Raw genomic sequence first — 16,212 nt, forward strand, 5'->3', positions numbered from 1 at the left:
AAGATTTTTATTTTAATATAAGAATTTTCACAAGCACTGTGCTGGCGAAACCCAAAAGTGAAAGTCTAGAGCCAATAAGCTACTACTGAAACCGTTTAATAAAACGAACAGCAAGCTTTATTTCTTGAATACATTTTATTTTAAATCCAAATAACATCCTGGAGGAAAAAAATGTAAAAACATTTAAAGAATAAAAAAATCAAATAAAAAAACTTTTGGGTGATTTTAAATATTTTTTATTAGCACAGTAACAAATGCAGGCTTAAGCACCTACAACATATAACCAATTTGAGACTCCTATCCACAACTTTACAGTTATACAGCTCAAGGTATTTTACTACATGCTCCCCACGCATCTCTGATAAAAAATGTAATCTTTTTTATAATAAAGTGGATTGGCAAATATAATAAAGGAAACATTACCTATCTTATTCTACATACAACTACTCCTGTCGGGTCACGTGGGAGGGCAGCTTCTAAAATACATCTGTTAAATAGCAATACTCCCTTTCCAAGGAACAAACAAAAAAAAGTTTTTTATTTTTTATTCATTTTTACTATTTATTTTTTTTACAAAACCCAGTACTTGTATTCCTTGGAAAGATTTATACGACTGCCAAAATCAAATGTCACTGTACATAAAGAACCTATGCCAAGTCTGTTTTCACACATTCCAGGTAAACTAATCAAAAGCGAAAAATAATAAGCTCTCCGCGCCCCTACGAACTTTACATGTTTTGTACCCGTGAAAAGTTTCAGAACAAATGGCTTTAAAACAAAAGCTATGACGGGTTCTAATGCTCTTTCGTAGTAAGATACCTTAAGTTACAACAACAAAATCTTGAGAAATAAAAAGACTGAATAAAATCTGTTATAGAAATACCCTTTTCCCTCCCACCGTTCCTCACGCCTCATTTTAGCCCCTCCCCCCCCAATCCAATTTATAAGCAGCTCTTTCTATCACAGACAAAGAACACCTCATCTGGAGGGAATCCCCGTCTATGTGGCATATCTCTTGGTCCACTGCCGGGCCATTCGGTCATGCTCCGCTCTGTTGGTCGTGTACTGGGTGGCGATGCTTCCAACCAGCGGGTCCGCTGTAATGGGAGAAAACAAGAGAAAAAACATCAATTTCATAACATCATATGTGTATTTGTAAAGCACATGTTCACCCAGAACGGCCTCTTGGTGCTAAATAACATGTTTATTGTTAGCCAACTCAATGATACTCATTTTATCGACCTCAGGAGGATGAAAGGCTGAGTGGACCTGCCGGGATTTGAACCTATGACCATGAGGTCAAACACAGGCCCCTATATTTGAAACATTAGTCCAGGAAGCCACCAGACAGGAACTGTGTGGGAGAGGCTTTGTTAGGGTAAGTGGCAGCAGCATAATGCCACACTGAGATGTGGCAGTGGCATGATGTGGACCAAGTTTGCATAAGTTGATGTTACTCTACACGCACGGTTTAATATGTGCAGTTGAGTGCTTTAAGTAAGTCGCTGGCCTATAACACTGGTTTAGCTGCTGGGCCTATATTACAAAATCCCATGTTTTGCTAACTGCTGCCATCTGGTGGTTGGACTCAGAATAGCTATAAATGTTTTTTTTAAAAAGACTGGCAGAAAAGAGTACAGCTGTGGCCAGAATCTGATGGGCTAATGTCATCTACTGATTTTCCCCAGTCCATTTAGGAGACCAGATAAAACGTCCCTGTTAACTTAACCTCATGCTGGCGATGCAGGAAGCACGATCATTTATAGTGGATACTACCGTGCGAAACCAGTGCTACGGGCAAGTGACTTACTTTGCAGCATGGATCCAGTCTTGAGAGGCATGTTGTGTGTGAAGCAGCATGGTGGAATGTCACGAGTCAGTCAGTCAATCAATCAGCATTTGTAAAGCGCACTCGGTCACCCCTACGGGTATCTGGATAGGGGTATTGTTAGCCCATCTTTTTCGCAGCCTTTTCAGGATACCAAAATCAGAGCAGGCGGCCCTCACAAACATGGGCACAGAATCATGGCTACACAACTTTCACATTTAAACCAGTGGGACATTGGAATGAGTGCAGCCACTGGTAACTTCATTCTTGTGGGGTGGAGGTGTGGGGGGGGGGTCTACAGAGAGGGGAATTCTGGTTTACATTGATTTGGTAAAGTGGTGTTATGGTCTAGTGCATGCTACTATCTGGGAGATATCAGTTTATCTTATCCATCTACATAAAATATTACATAACAATGTCCAGTGCGTTTAATGTCAAGTCTCATGAACGAATACCTTAAAATCTATTCTTGCATTAAGTGAGAGCAAGAATGACTTCAGGGCCAATTTTTATATGGGCGGACGGGACGGCCTGTCGTTCAGGCAAGGGGACGGAATAAATGACTACTTTCCCCAGGAGCAGGTACGCGCCCACCCCATTTATAAATGACTGCCAAGCAGGTAGTCATTAATAAGGTATTGGCAGGAATCCCCATCATTGGCTGTTCTTGCTATGCATGTCGCTGTTTGGTGCAGGGCTGCGTCAGCGTGATGACACAGCCTTGCACCAAACACTTTTTTGGGGGAAAAATCCAGGAACAGGATATTCTTTTAAATGCCACTCTCGTCCTGTGAGTCGTCTCCAAGGGCGAGGGGGCAAATGAGTCCTCCAATTCAACGTGGGGAAGACCGAAATTATGCTCTTCGGAGACGCCCCCTTACTATGGACTCCTGATTGGAAGCCGGTGGACTTTAGCACCCACTCCCTCACCCCCAAGTCTACTGTCAACAACCTAGGCATTCGCCTGGACCAGGCTCTCACTCTGAAGGAGCACGCTGCTCAGACAGCTGGCTCCTGTTTTCATATGTTGGGCCTATTACGGCGAGTTTTTCCCCTGCTTCCCGACTCCACTCGGCACTAATACTGAGCCGTCATGACTACTGCAATAGCTTCTTGGCCTCGGTCAATGAGTTCTCGTTCTGCAGATTGTAGGTAGTCTCGAACACTGTGACGCGACTGGTGCTAAATGCCCCTCCCCGAACTGCCTCTCGCCCCCTCCTACATCAGCTACACTGGCTCCCAGTACGCGAGCGGGTCAAGTTTAAGGTTTGCTGCACGGTCCAAAAAGCCTTAAACAATCTCGGCCCGCCTATCGTGCCGAGGAATTCACTCTGTATACACCCTCTAGGTTCCTCCGCTCTGGAACCAAATCCCTTCTCATGGTCCCCCGAGTTAGGAAGGCCAGATTAGGTGGAAAGGCATTCTCCCACCTTGGTCCTCTTTATTGGAACCAGCTCCCCTCGTATTTGAGACAATGCCCTGACCACCTCCAATTCAGGCAGCACCTTAAGACCTTTCTTTTCTGTCTCTGATCTTGTTCCAGTCCCTCAGCTTTTCTGTTGCCTGTCCGCTGCGCAGAGTGTTCTACGGGATCCGGTGCACCTGTGACGAGCTCAGCTCGTCATGAGCACAGGAGCGCCGTGCCTCATGACGAGCTGAGCTCAACATGAGCATGCGGGCGCTGTGCGCGTCCCCTTCCCCCAGCACAGCGGGGGAATTACCCCCGCAGCGAAGGGGTTAAGGTCTGCATGCATCAAAATAGGGCAGACAAACCTCTATCTAGGAGGTATGTACGCTCCGTCGGTGTAGCGAAAAAGCATATATACAGCCCAGATACAAATCAGCCCCTGAGTCTCTAGAAAGAAAACAAGTAGCACAATCAACTGAATTGTATGGAAATCGGTAATAATTATGTGGCAGGGTTAAACATTACATGTGAATCGTAAGTGTTACAAGAAGTAAAACCAAACCAATGAACGCACATAAAACGTCATGTGCAGGGGCGTGGACAATATAGCACTGGGTTCTAAAGAAAGAGCATAATGAATGGTGTCATGTTGCTCCTTATAAAACCTTCTAAACATCTACTTTTAGCCAGAATGTATACATTGTTTTTTGGGATGGGCATGGACTGGCACTAAGTGAATTTAAACAGACGTGGCAGTAATCTGTGCACATCACATACAAGCAAGACCTGTTTGCTTGTTACCACAAACCTGAGCTAATGCACAATTACTTTTACACTTTCTCTGATACTTTAAATAAAGCGCAAAAAATGAAAGCAAATTGAAATATTTAAATAAAGTTTGCAGGTGTTGCACCGGCAAGCTCTACTCCGCTACAGTTTATTATGGTAGACAGGCCTGAGGTTACTGTCAAGGTCGAGATGGCCATTCCAAACATCATCATTAGATTTCAGAGGGGTGACCAGCGGATTTGTGCTGGGGCCACAGGACCCGACAGACATTTTCTGAACCAGGAACGTTAAAGTGACGCCTCAATTGAAAACTGGCAATATTTGAAGAAATGTCAGCAGAGGGCAGCCGCGTATCAACCAGCTGCCTAGGAAATGTTAGACATCAATAACTTCCCTGCAGAGAAATGCAGAGGCCTCATCGAAAAGTTGGCAGTCAAATGTGTGCAACTACGTCATCACATGAAGTGGAGCTGCTCTTCATCGAATTTTGTTTGTAGCAAATAAGATTAGGAATGGGAAAGTCTGTTCTTGATGCCTGCTGCTGTGAAATCATCTTTATTAAAGAAAAAGAAAGAATAAAGGGGCTTATTACGATGTTGAGTGGATGCCACACTCACGGATACGGGTCGAACGACCTCCGGGCAGCGGTCCCGACCGCCTAATTACGATGCGATTGCACATAGTGCGGTTGCATACTCCCATTTCTCCATGGGAGCTCATGCTGAGGCCGTAAACCGGCCGTAGCTTAAGCTCCCATAGGAAAGTGGGAGGTTGTGTTTATCCCTGCACCCCGTGGCAGGCACCTCAAGGTGCCTGCCACATGTTGCAGGGATTATAAGGGGGGCACCATAGGTGCACCCTCGACCACCAACCGTAGGGTGCTGGTTGAAGGGGGCCCTTCTAGGGGTCTCCAAACTTGCTGGCCTGTCGGAAAGCCTGACATGGAAAGCCTGACCGAAACCGAGCATCGTAATCCGGACAGCGTAGAACGTTTATTTACACATCCCTCCAGCCGGATGGACCACGGCAATACTGGCAGACTGGATGGGAGCCTGTGCTCAGTCGCCTGGAAGAATCCCCGCCTGCATTCTCTGCACTGACCAGCAGATGGCGCAATAACCAGAGGAATTCATCCACTACAGATTCGTGCTCAGTCAAGGCAAAATGTTAGTGCTGAAGCAAAAGCTGCTCAGGAGGACTCCATGTGTTAACATACTTCTTATAAACTATAGTTAGTGCCAATTTGAGTTTGTAATCGATGATCTGCTGTTTAATGTGGGTCATCACCAAACATGTCTCGGGCAGTTTTTTACTTCCGCTAACCATTCCGGTAATTTTTGAGTGCAAAACTACAAATCCAAAATCGCAGCAGTTAATTGAATGTGAACTGTAGTACGTGGATCGTCACCAAACATTTCAGGTAGCATTTTTACTCCATCGGACCATTTGGGTAAGTTTTGAGTGCAAATCTACAGAGCACAAGTGTCAGTGTTTTGAATGTCTACTAGTTGAATTTTTACACAAATGCACTATTCAGGTTATTTTATGAGTGAGAGATGCACTCGCGTAATTATGTGCAACATTGCGTAATTACGCAAGTCTTGCACACCCGACACCCCTAGCAAAGAGACCAGGTGGAATTAAATACAGGGATTCATTTTTGGGAAGCAATGATGGGGCAATCAAGAGCAAGCATTTTTTCCTATAATATACGACTTCCTCTCTAACTATTGTGCAATTTGCCTTCGAAACCCTGTACTCTTTGAAAGGGTACAATAAAAATGCCTCTAACTTTCTTCGTAAGCGTGCATCCCTTAAATCGGAGTTGCCCCAATGAGTTAATATGCATAACAATGCCCTGGTTACAGCAGTAAGAAGACAGTGCACCCCACCTAACACGCGCCATTCCTCAATCATCACCTTCCACACACAATGTGGGGCTGATAAAGGTGAATACCTAAAATAAAAAAAACATTCTGAAAGGCAGACCAATCACCCAGTTCATCTATTTAGATGGGGCTTAATACCTGATGTTAAATCTACCTCTGAGCATCACCATTCTTGGTGTTTAAATAATGCTAAGAGCAGAGCAAAAAATAATTTGCTCATGGTCACACAGCCTGTTTAGGTAGGGGAGCCGGGATTTATGTTATGTTATATGAGCTTGTATAGCGCTCAGCTGCCCCAGCAAAGGGGCGTCCCGGCGCTTTGACTCACACAGACCTGTCCCGAAACCACAGCAAGGGATTCAGATACGAGCCAACGACAGAACTATTGACATCTTGTTCGACAGTCAAATAGTCACGCAAACGTTCAACCATTCACCAAACCACACTGGGGGAATGTCTGGGACACATTGGCCGGGCACAGGGTTGCGCCTCACCTGGGTTGCAGTCTGTGAGCAGCGAGCAGATGGACAGCAGCACCTTGGAGATGGTCAGCGCCGGGCTCCAGTTGTCCTTCAGGATGTCCAGGCAGATCACCCCCTGGCTGTTGATGTTACAGTGGTAGATCCGCGTCCGGAACGTGACCTGGAGACAAAAGGACAAGATGAACATGGAGGCTGGAAGAAGCGGCTTTCACTGCATCAGCTTCCACAACATAAAAAAGTATTTTGTAATATTTAAAAGGAATAATACATTTCTAATGACTTATATGCCACGTACTACAGCCCTCAATTTCATCGCAGAAGTGTGCAAATATTCACAGAAGTAAGTGTGCAAATATGAACTTTTCAACTGTACTGGATCCAAGAAACATGGCACAAAGTAATCTACGGTTAGTCTCTACCAGTGAGGGCATGACCCTGCGCCGAGACTCAGACTACTGCACTGAGAGTGAAATGTGATTTAAGAAACTTTCGAAAAATGATAACTCAAGTTCACTACATCAGATTTTTGCTGTTTGGGTGTTTATTTAAAGATAAAAGTATATACAATTATTTAAAAAATGGAGAGTATTTTTATTTTGTTGTCTTTTTTACTTATTGACTGTCTTAGTATATACTTTACACTTGTTTCCTTTGAATTACGCCTGGTTGCTTTGTGCCGTAGCTATCCAGGGCTGAGCTAAGGTTTAAATTAAAGTAACCAAACTGGACTTGATAAAGAACAGTGACATTATTACTTGAAGAGGCCTCTTGACCACCACAACTAATAATCCACTTTCTCACATCCACTTATGCCAACTAGGTCATGTAAAGAAAAGGGAGATGACCCCTGCATTCTACAGCACAATATACGAGTGCCAATGGACAACCTGCATGACCCCCAACCTAACACCGCCTTTTATTGGTCATATTCAGGCCTTATTAATATCCAGGCTGGACTACGTGAACGCACTTTACTTAGGAATACCAGAGTATCTACTAGCTAGACTGCAGATAGCCCAGAATGCAGCGGCCAGGGCAATTCTATTCCTTGGCCCTAGAGCGCGTATATCAACCCAATTGAAACCTTTGCACTGGCTTCTGGTCCACAAGAGGATGCAATTGAAGTCCTTTAAGGCTCTTCGTGGCAATGGTGCTGGATACGTTGCCAAGAGAATACAGCCTTGCCACCCCTCTCGCGCTCTCAGGTCCTCAACACTTCAATTGGCATGCATCCCTAGATATCGGCGAGCTCGCATTGGGGGGACGCTCTTTCCAGGGGCAAGCCGCGAAGCTGTGGAATGAGTTGCCGCTGAAACTAAGGATTATGACGGATCTCCTAGCATTTAGGAAAGCACTTAAAACTTGGTTATTCCAGATTTAATTTGCCCTGGTATTGCAGTCCAGCGATTTTCAGTCATTGTGCTAGCGCCAGGACACTCATTCGAGTAGCTGGGCGCTTAATAAAACCCATATAATATAACATAGCATATTCAGAGCTTTCACTGGGACTCACTGCAGCTAGAACAGTGGTTTACAGTGAGAACCTGTATACTCGAAGCTCCTGCGTGTGCCTTGATCGAGGGGTGACTTGCTGTACTAAATGGCTAAGAAGCAGGATAAACATGAATCAGAAACTTTAGTAAATCATAAAGGGGACCTAGGCTTGAGTGTGAACTGAATGCAAAAAGTTAACTAATTGTGAAATGTGGGGTTCAGTTATCTCACTTCATGTAAGCAATGTGGTAAACGCTTTGAATACTCGGCTGTGCTTAATTTAGCGAAATAGGAAGTGACATCAACAGGGTAATAGGAAGTGACATCAACAGGGTAACAGGAAGTGACTACAAAAGGGTAACAGGAAGTGTAATCTGCAGATCCATTACAATTGAAAAGATGGCAGGTAAATGGATGTTCTCTTCCCGCTAACAAGTTCACATAACTCGCAATCCAGCCCACCATGTATTATTCAGAGAATTTTGTATTGTGAATTCACTGGTAAGTGTTTACTTAGTTGCAGCAATGGCTCATGAATAAGAGATATCACTCCCACCTCACCTCCTGGAAAAGCACGATTACAGGCCAAGAGAAAGAACCGCTTCCACTAGGAAAACCAGCATTATTTAAGCCAATAGGTTTCGCTTACGCGAGGGCTATTGGTTTGGTCAATTTTTGTATAGACATGTTGCAGAGTAGCGTTAGATGCAAGCAACATGGCTTAAAGGTAAGGGTTAGAGAATCAAGGGAAGCTGAGTGGGAAGTGGAGGGGAGTGAACAGGAGAGAAAAGGAATGGATTGAAAAGGAGAATAATTAGGTTGAGAGTAGAAGAATTGGGTTGGCAGGTTGAGAATGGTTTAAATGGGGGTGAAGACATTAAAAGTAATGTAAATGGGGATTTCAAGTCAGGTTTCGGTTTGGTTTCCAGTTCATTTTTCAGTTTGGTTTTCGTTTGGTTCATTTACTCACCTTGTCCCATTGCACCCCTACCTACCTCCAATTATTTTTTGGAGCTTGGCCAATGCAGCTTCCATCTTCCCGGTGTTCCCAGCTGCAGTGCACATCAGTGGTCCCTCCGGTCCGGCATCCTTGTGCACAATGCTGCAGCTCCCAGGTTACCCGCCTTTTATAGCAAGAGCGCGTCACAAACGGCCATTTCAGCATGTCATCATACGTCACCACTGTAGGCGATACCACGCTCTCCATGTTTACAGGGGGGATCAGGATCCAATGGCTTGACGACATCGATCTATTGTCACATAAAATGATCCAGCCATGAACTTGTAACGGAGTCCCCCCCCCCTCTCAAGCTACCAGCTAGAACGCCCCCAACTCCTTTCCTGTCTGCTGCAGTGACGGCCTCCCTTCTGGTCGTACCAGGGGCCTCGAGACATCACAATGCAGGGTCTGTGATGTCAGTGTTCCATTCCCGGGGTTCTGCTTCCGGTGCTGCAGTGAAGGCCTCCCCTCTGCTTGAACGCGGCTCCTGGACTCAAGACATCACAAATAGGCCTGGGCGGTAAATTCCGTTCCGCTCACGGAATTTGGGTAATTTCGTGTTCCGCGGAGAACGCAAAATTGCCCAAAAATCTGCATTCTGCGACTTCGTGACATTTTTTGCTTGTTCGCATTCTCAAATGAGTGTTCGCGAGATAATTCCCCCCCGAGCACGCAAACAGCAATTGCGAACAGTAAAAAAGCATCGCGAACAAGCAATTCCGCGCGTTTGCGGAGATTTTTTACAGTTTCTCGAAGATTTGCGTAACGCGATTACGCAAATTCCGCCCACCCCTAATCACAATGCAGGTTCTGTGATGTCATAGGCGTTCTACTCCCACGATTCTGCTCCCGGTGCCGCAGTCAGGCCTCCCTTCTCCACGGCACGTACCCGGGTCCTGGAGACAAATGAGTGCAGGACCTGTGATGTCATAAGTGTTCCAATCACGGGGTTCCGCTGCCGTGAAGCCAGACGCTTTGAAATACATTTTAGAGTTTACATTCTTCTCAGTCTTTGTTGAAAAGAAATTATATTTTGGTACCAACGCTCATCTTCACAACCTGTCTGCCCAGATCTCCTTCGATTTATATCTTAAAGGATTCTCTCTGGGCCACCACCATCTCTCTGTGTCTGACCTGTCCCTCAGGAATGTCCGGTAATGCTACCACGTCACCCTCCTTTCAAGAAGTGTAAATATAGATGGAGTCTAGACCTTAGGAAAACTAAATATTAAAACTCTCAAACTGTGATGCTTTACCTGGGTGACAGAAAGGAGGAGTCTCTCCTCCGGTGGGTCGTAGTTCGAACCGTAGGCCGTGTCGGTAGTTGCCTTAATAGACCCCAGGGCTTCTGGAGAGGTGGGTCTGGGGTTGTTAGTGGTGCTCAAGGTGAAGACTGGCCTGCGGCTCAAGCACTTCCTGTTTCCTTTTGGGGTGCCCTCCTGTGACCTGTAGGCCTCCAGCTGTCCCCTATGTCAGGTGTTCCTATTGGCTCGCAGTCACCCTCTTCTAAAGGACATTCCTGCATCTAGCCTCCTCCCACATGTTTACTTAAAACGACTAATTAATCTATTTGGGGGACCAACATAGCTTTTTTTTTGTTGTGTTATTTTTTTTATCGACATTTTGAGAATGTTATCATAAGTACAATAAAGTTAATAATAACTTACAATTTGAATGATATGAATAAATATACAAAATATATGGAAAAGAAAAAGAGAAAATGCATATATGATAAATACTATGCACCAATAAATAACACAACTATAAAGAAAAATAGTAAGGTATACAGTTGAATAAATATGGTGTGAGAAACGTTAAATATTTAAATAATGCAAGCAACATATATAAAGAAATATAAAAGTCTAAGAATCAATTCTAGGTTAACTCAATAGATATATAAATTGAGTATAAAGATTAAACATTTTACATAGCTACAAATATAGAAAATAATAACATCACACATCTCCTTAGCCCTCGAGGAGTAATTCATTTGAAAAATTGAAAATTGTAAAATATATTGAGAAAGGCGTATTGAATAGAATATAGAAAAATAGTTGATATAAGAAATAACAGCATATCAATAGAAGTTATATGAAAAGAAATGAGATGTCAATAAGAAATAGCAAGAATAGAAGAAAATTAGAAGAGAGAGAATAATAAGATGATAGAATAATAAAATAATAATACAACAAAACTATAAGTCAGTATAATAGGAAAGCAGGAGAACCGGGGGAAGGAGGGGACCACCAAAGCTTTTGAATCGAACAAATATACACCCAGGTATAGACCTGATAATTTTTAGAAAGTATAAAGTTACTTCCAAAATGAGTTTCACAAAAGCTTAGCTCTATTCCCCTACTTCCATATTTCTTCCCTGTACGCTTCCCTCGTTGTACTCTAATGTAGCTTCTATGCGCTATCGTTCTCAGCTGCTCAGAGTGAAGTATCTCTTTCCTAGGACCTTAACAGACAGTATGATCGTTCACCTCTACCCTTCACAGCATAGTGAATCCAGAAAGATTCACGCTGCAAAACGCACACTTTCATGAACCCATTAAAATAATAGGTCTTTCAGTTCAAGGCACATAAGGTGAAACACACACGTGTTCTCCATCCGTGGCTTCAGGAGACAGCATCTTTATAATTAATGTTGAAATTAATTTGCTATAATCTCCTTTAATCACATTAACTTCTCGTTTGGGGGAAATAACTTACATTTTGTCCTTGGCTGCTAACAAATAATGCTGAGTTACTGTGATTTTTTTGCTCCTGACCCTTATTGCTGGCAATCTCTATTTTCTAAGCTTTTGTTATGTGTATTTGTAACGCGCACTATCACCTGCGAGGGTATCCTGGCTCTGAGCAGGTGTGTGTGCCGGGCCCTGCCTAGGGCAGGTTGGTTAATTCAAAAGCCGGGTCTTCCTCATCTCGCAAAAGTCAAGACGAGTGAAGGGGGCTCCGATGTGGAGTGGGAGGCCGTTCCACACTTTAAGAGCGATGTAAGAGAACACACGACCTCCTGATCTGTTTCAGTGTGGGATGTGTGCAAGTAGGCGTCCTGCGGAGTGGAGGTGTCCGGATGGTTGGTAGAAGGAGATGTGATGGTTCAGGTAGGTGGCTTTGTATGTTTGAGGAGTTTGAATCGAGTGCCTGTGTGGTGTGATTCCAGTTCTGTGCGGGAGGTTGAGGATGAGTCTGGCTACCATGTCTAGGTGGTTTGTAATCTTCTAGAGAGTTGCCTGGTGATCCCAGCGTAGAGGGTGTTCCTATAGTCTAACTTGCTGGTTATTAAGGTGTGAGTGACAGCTCCTGTCAACGAGTTAGGCAACTAGGGCCAGATGAAGGTAAAAGCAGTTTAGCAAGTACTTAATAGTGATTTTTAGGGAATTGCTGTTAAGGACTCGCAAAATGCCATGTAGGTATGAATCGCAATAATTTTTGCGATTCCTACACATTCCTTGTTTGCGACTCGCAAATAAGGAATGGCTTCCCATTCATTCCTATGGGCCAAGAGGCCCTTAGGAATGAATGGGAATTGTGTCCGTAATTTCAAGGGTGCATGGTCTCCAAAAGAACACCCTGTTGCACCCCTGAATTGTGCATATGTGCACATGTGGCGCACATACATGCCCTAAGGGCATGAATGTGTGCCACATGGCACTTTGAAAAAAGCAAAAAACTACTTTTATAAAGGAAATCGCAACTTACCACCAACATGAAGTAGGTGGGAATTTGCGATTCCTTAAGGCATTATCGCAATTTGCGAAGCCTACTAGCATAGCATTTAGGGTATCGCAAATTGCGAATTTCTAAATGCTTGCACAAAATGAGGAATCGCAAATTTTGCGATTCCTTATTTTGCAAGTAGGTATTTGCCTACCCACGTAGCACACAGCTAAATTGCGATTGCAAATGCTGATATTCTGCAAATGTCAGCGTTTGCGATCGCTATTACGCTTGCTACATCTGGCCCTATGTCTTTTTTTGTCACAGAGGAGCAACAATGCTCCATGTCTTGCAGCCCCCGCCTCTTTATTCCGTGACTTGTATTACAGTCCACGAATCAATGGTCCGCCACTAGGGACAGGAAACCCTACCTCCCCACTTTACAGGCGCATCGTCTGAAGGCCCCACCTAGCTGGGAGGTGGTGCCTGGATACCTCAAGCACCCTCACTGGAACCCATTTCAACTGAAAAACAAGCTTAGTTACTGGTGTGTATGTTGATGACGAATTTGCTGTATCAATTTTTTTTATTTTACCTGCTACTTTCAAAGGTCTCAGCGAGAGCCTACAGAGAAGCAGAGGGAAAATAACAGAGCGACTTCATGACCCAAACAGGAGACACCAACTGAGCCCTGCAGGATGCAAAGTTGTGAGCTTGAGCGCACACGTCTCTGCAGCAGGCGTTCATCCCGCTGAGCTATACTCGCGTTGCGGCACCCTTGTCTGAAGAGCTAGCTTTTGGATATCACCTCTGGCTGCGGCCGAGGCATCAGACTTGGCTAGTCAAGTGCTCCTTGCGCTCGCCGACCCTCCAGAGTGACCGGTCAACTCACCCGTCTCAGGGTGGACGGCGGAGCTGGGAGCGCTGAGCCCCACAGACACCATCCGGCGCAGGATGCCTAAGGTGAGCACCAGCAGTGAGGGGAAAGCCTTAGCATGCGACCAGTGTTGGAGTAGTAACAGGTTTCACTGTTACCCTTATCAGTTGCATTGATGCCCAGCATAATCAGTCTCGCGAATGACCGAAGGCTGAATGCGTTAACCCTCTGAGCTATTAGACTAATGCCAATCACTTACAATAAACAAACTACTAACCCTCAATTCTGCAGCAGCATGCTGCCTGACGTAAAGCGCTACAACAGCCCGACGTAAAGCGCTACAACAGCTCATATAGGGTTGTAAGTGCTATATAAATGCAAATACAATACAAAATATAGCCTCTAATAATAGTAATACCATAACACTCAGGCTTGGGCAGTTATACAGGCTGAAAAATAATTCCCTTTTGCTGCTGGACACTCTTACACGAGACAAAAGGGCTAGAGGTCATGTCCAACGCCCAGTACTGTGCCAGTCCACAGCAAAAACAAAATCCCCCCCAAAAAATCAACTGATCATGAAAGTCACAAAGCAACTAAGGAGATCTGTTGCACAGTGCTGTCGGTCACATCTACCTACGTACTATGGACAACCAGGGGCAGGAACCAGCTTAGTGGACAATGATGATAAGAAATACCATAAATGTGCCTGCAGAGCTGCTCGAACCTGCCAGCTTAATAAAAACCATGCACTGCGCGCCTGTCTCTCACACGTCTTCATCCATCACACTGTTAAGCGCTGCATCCCATAACACAAAAACAACATCTCTGGGGTCCTCACGCACAACACGGAAACGCCCCCCACACAGGATCAAAACAGACAGTACACCTCCAACCACACACCCTACACTGTGTAGCATCCCAACCGTGCAAGCAAGCGCTGTGGGGCCCCACAAAAGGGGCAGTAAGCGCTATATAAATATTACAGCACAATATGAGCGTGCATATGTGATCAAAGAAACAATGACTAGAGCTTCAATGCGGCAAGATAAACCAGCCATTAAAGGAAGCCACCGCTAGGTGGCGCTAAATTACAAGAAACCAAATGTTTTTAATTTTTTTATTTGGGGCTATAAGGAGGGCTCCATTGAAATATGCTGTATTGTCTTGAGCACCGGAGTTCCTTGCACAGTCCCTGGGCGTAAAAACTACAAAGTAACTCCTTTGTTGTTTGTTTGCCCTGTGTATAATAAGCAAGGACATAAAATAAATCATGTTAGCAGAAGAATCAAGGGATCTGAAACAGCTTTGTTTTTGGTACTTCATAGAACTATTTAAAATGTGCCTAGAAGCAAAACCTGTGTATGGAAGGTGTATATGCATGCTTTGTTTGAAAAGCACTAGCCAATAAGTCTGCAAAGCGCTGTATAGAATCAAAGACAAAGATACAGTCAATGAGTGACTGGACTCGGGGGTAGCTGGGTCTGAAGAGGGACAGTAGAGTGGTACTACGTCATGCATCGTTCTTTACAAGGTGTCTCGTTCCATCCACCCTACAGCTAGGGGCTCTCCTAAAGGCCTTGCATGGCCCCTTCTTCAGCCTTCTTTGTACCTCTGCTCTGGAGAGACCAAAAATCGGTATATGATGATTCCAGGAGAGTTCTCGATTGGATTCCTGCCTTCAGCTCATCTCCATTGTCCACACAGAATTGCATTGTGGTACTTGTAGTCTTTGCCCTCTTAGAGCATGGGAAGACTGTGTTCAAGAGGTGGACTCACTAACAACTAGCTCAGCCCTGGTTAGTGACCACATACCACTGTGGTTAGTGACCACACACCACCGGTGTCACCTGTTCTTGTAACATTGTTTTGTTTTCCCTTCACTGATTACTTTCGGTTTGTCTCCTGTTTGTTGTTGCCCCTCCTTGGTTCCCAGGATCCAGTGCTCGAGTTAGTGACGTTCCAAGAGTAACATTCAGGGAAAGACTTTCAACATTTTCGTCTCTTCAAGTCACCCCGTTGTCACCATGTAATTAACTGCTTAAAAGGGACAGTTATCAATTCTTTAAAATATACAGAGCGGGCCTTGGCTTCGCAGAAGTCTATTTCTCTCCCATCTCATGCCATTGGGTGACTGGTGTATCACTCCGCCTCCTGTGGAAAGCCTGCGCTGCAATGCATGAGGGACTATTTTACATTTCTACACTGCAGCCACCGATGGCCCAGCTGGCCTCAATGGTGAGAGAAATGGGCAACCCAAACTACCCTTGAGGGCTCGGGCAAATATGAGGGATGGGTAAATGTGCCTTCAAGGATTTATTCAATTGAATGATTAGTTTATTTTAAGATAACATTTGGGAGTAAGATGGAAGATATGCTTGCTAATTGATTTCTTTCAGCTCGTCAATTCTTGTAGACAATTTCTTGTAAACGGGTACAACTCTGTTCAAGAGCGAACCAGAAATCAATATCAAAGAAAAAAGTGTATAGGTCAACACTTTTTTTTCAACACTTTTTTCTTTGATATTGATTTGTGCTTTATTTTAAGAAAAGTGTCGCAATTGTTACAGTGAAGGTTTTCAAGTGCATTACCTTCTTGTTTCATTGCATGTATTGTATACAAGTACCCTGAAAAATTCTAATATAAAATGTAATACTTTCATATATATACACCTGTTTTTGTCTGTTCTATACACTTTTTTGATATTTACTCCATATGATTGTTCGCTCTTGAACGGAGTTGTACCCGTTTACAAGAAATTGTCTAAAAGAATTGACG

The 16,212-nt window shown here is 44.2% G+C and overlaps 1 protein-coding gene across 2 annotated transcripts in view; it reads right to left on the reverse strand.

Moving 5' to 3' along the window:
* Positions 1 to 220: 220 nt before the first annotated feature.
* The window catches only part of UBE2E1 (ubiquitin conjugating enzyme E2 E1), a 370,046-nt gene continuing 354,054 nt past the window's right edge, over positions 221 to 16,212 (reverse strand). For both annotated transcript variants that reach the window (XM_078663987.1, XM_078663986.1), the window contains exons 5-6: positions 6,409 to 6,556; positions 221 to 1,097 (exon numbers count right to left, since the gene is read on the reverse strand). In XM_078663987.1, coding sequence (XP_078520113.1) covers positions 1,000 to 1,097; positions 6,409 to 6,556 — 246 coding nt within the window. In that variant the 3' untranslated portion in view covers positions 221 to 999. The remainder of the gene's footprint in view (positions 1,098 to 6,408; positions 6,557 to 16,212) is intronic.

This window comes from Lissotriton helveticus, chromosome 10 (genome assembly GCF_964261635.1).
Source record: "Lissotriton helveticus chromosome 10, aLisHel1.1, whole genome shotgun sequence".
Taxonomy (NCBI): Eukaryota; Metazoa; Chordata; class Amphibia; order Caudata; family Salamandridae; genus Lissotriton; species Lissotriton helveticus.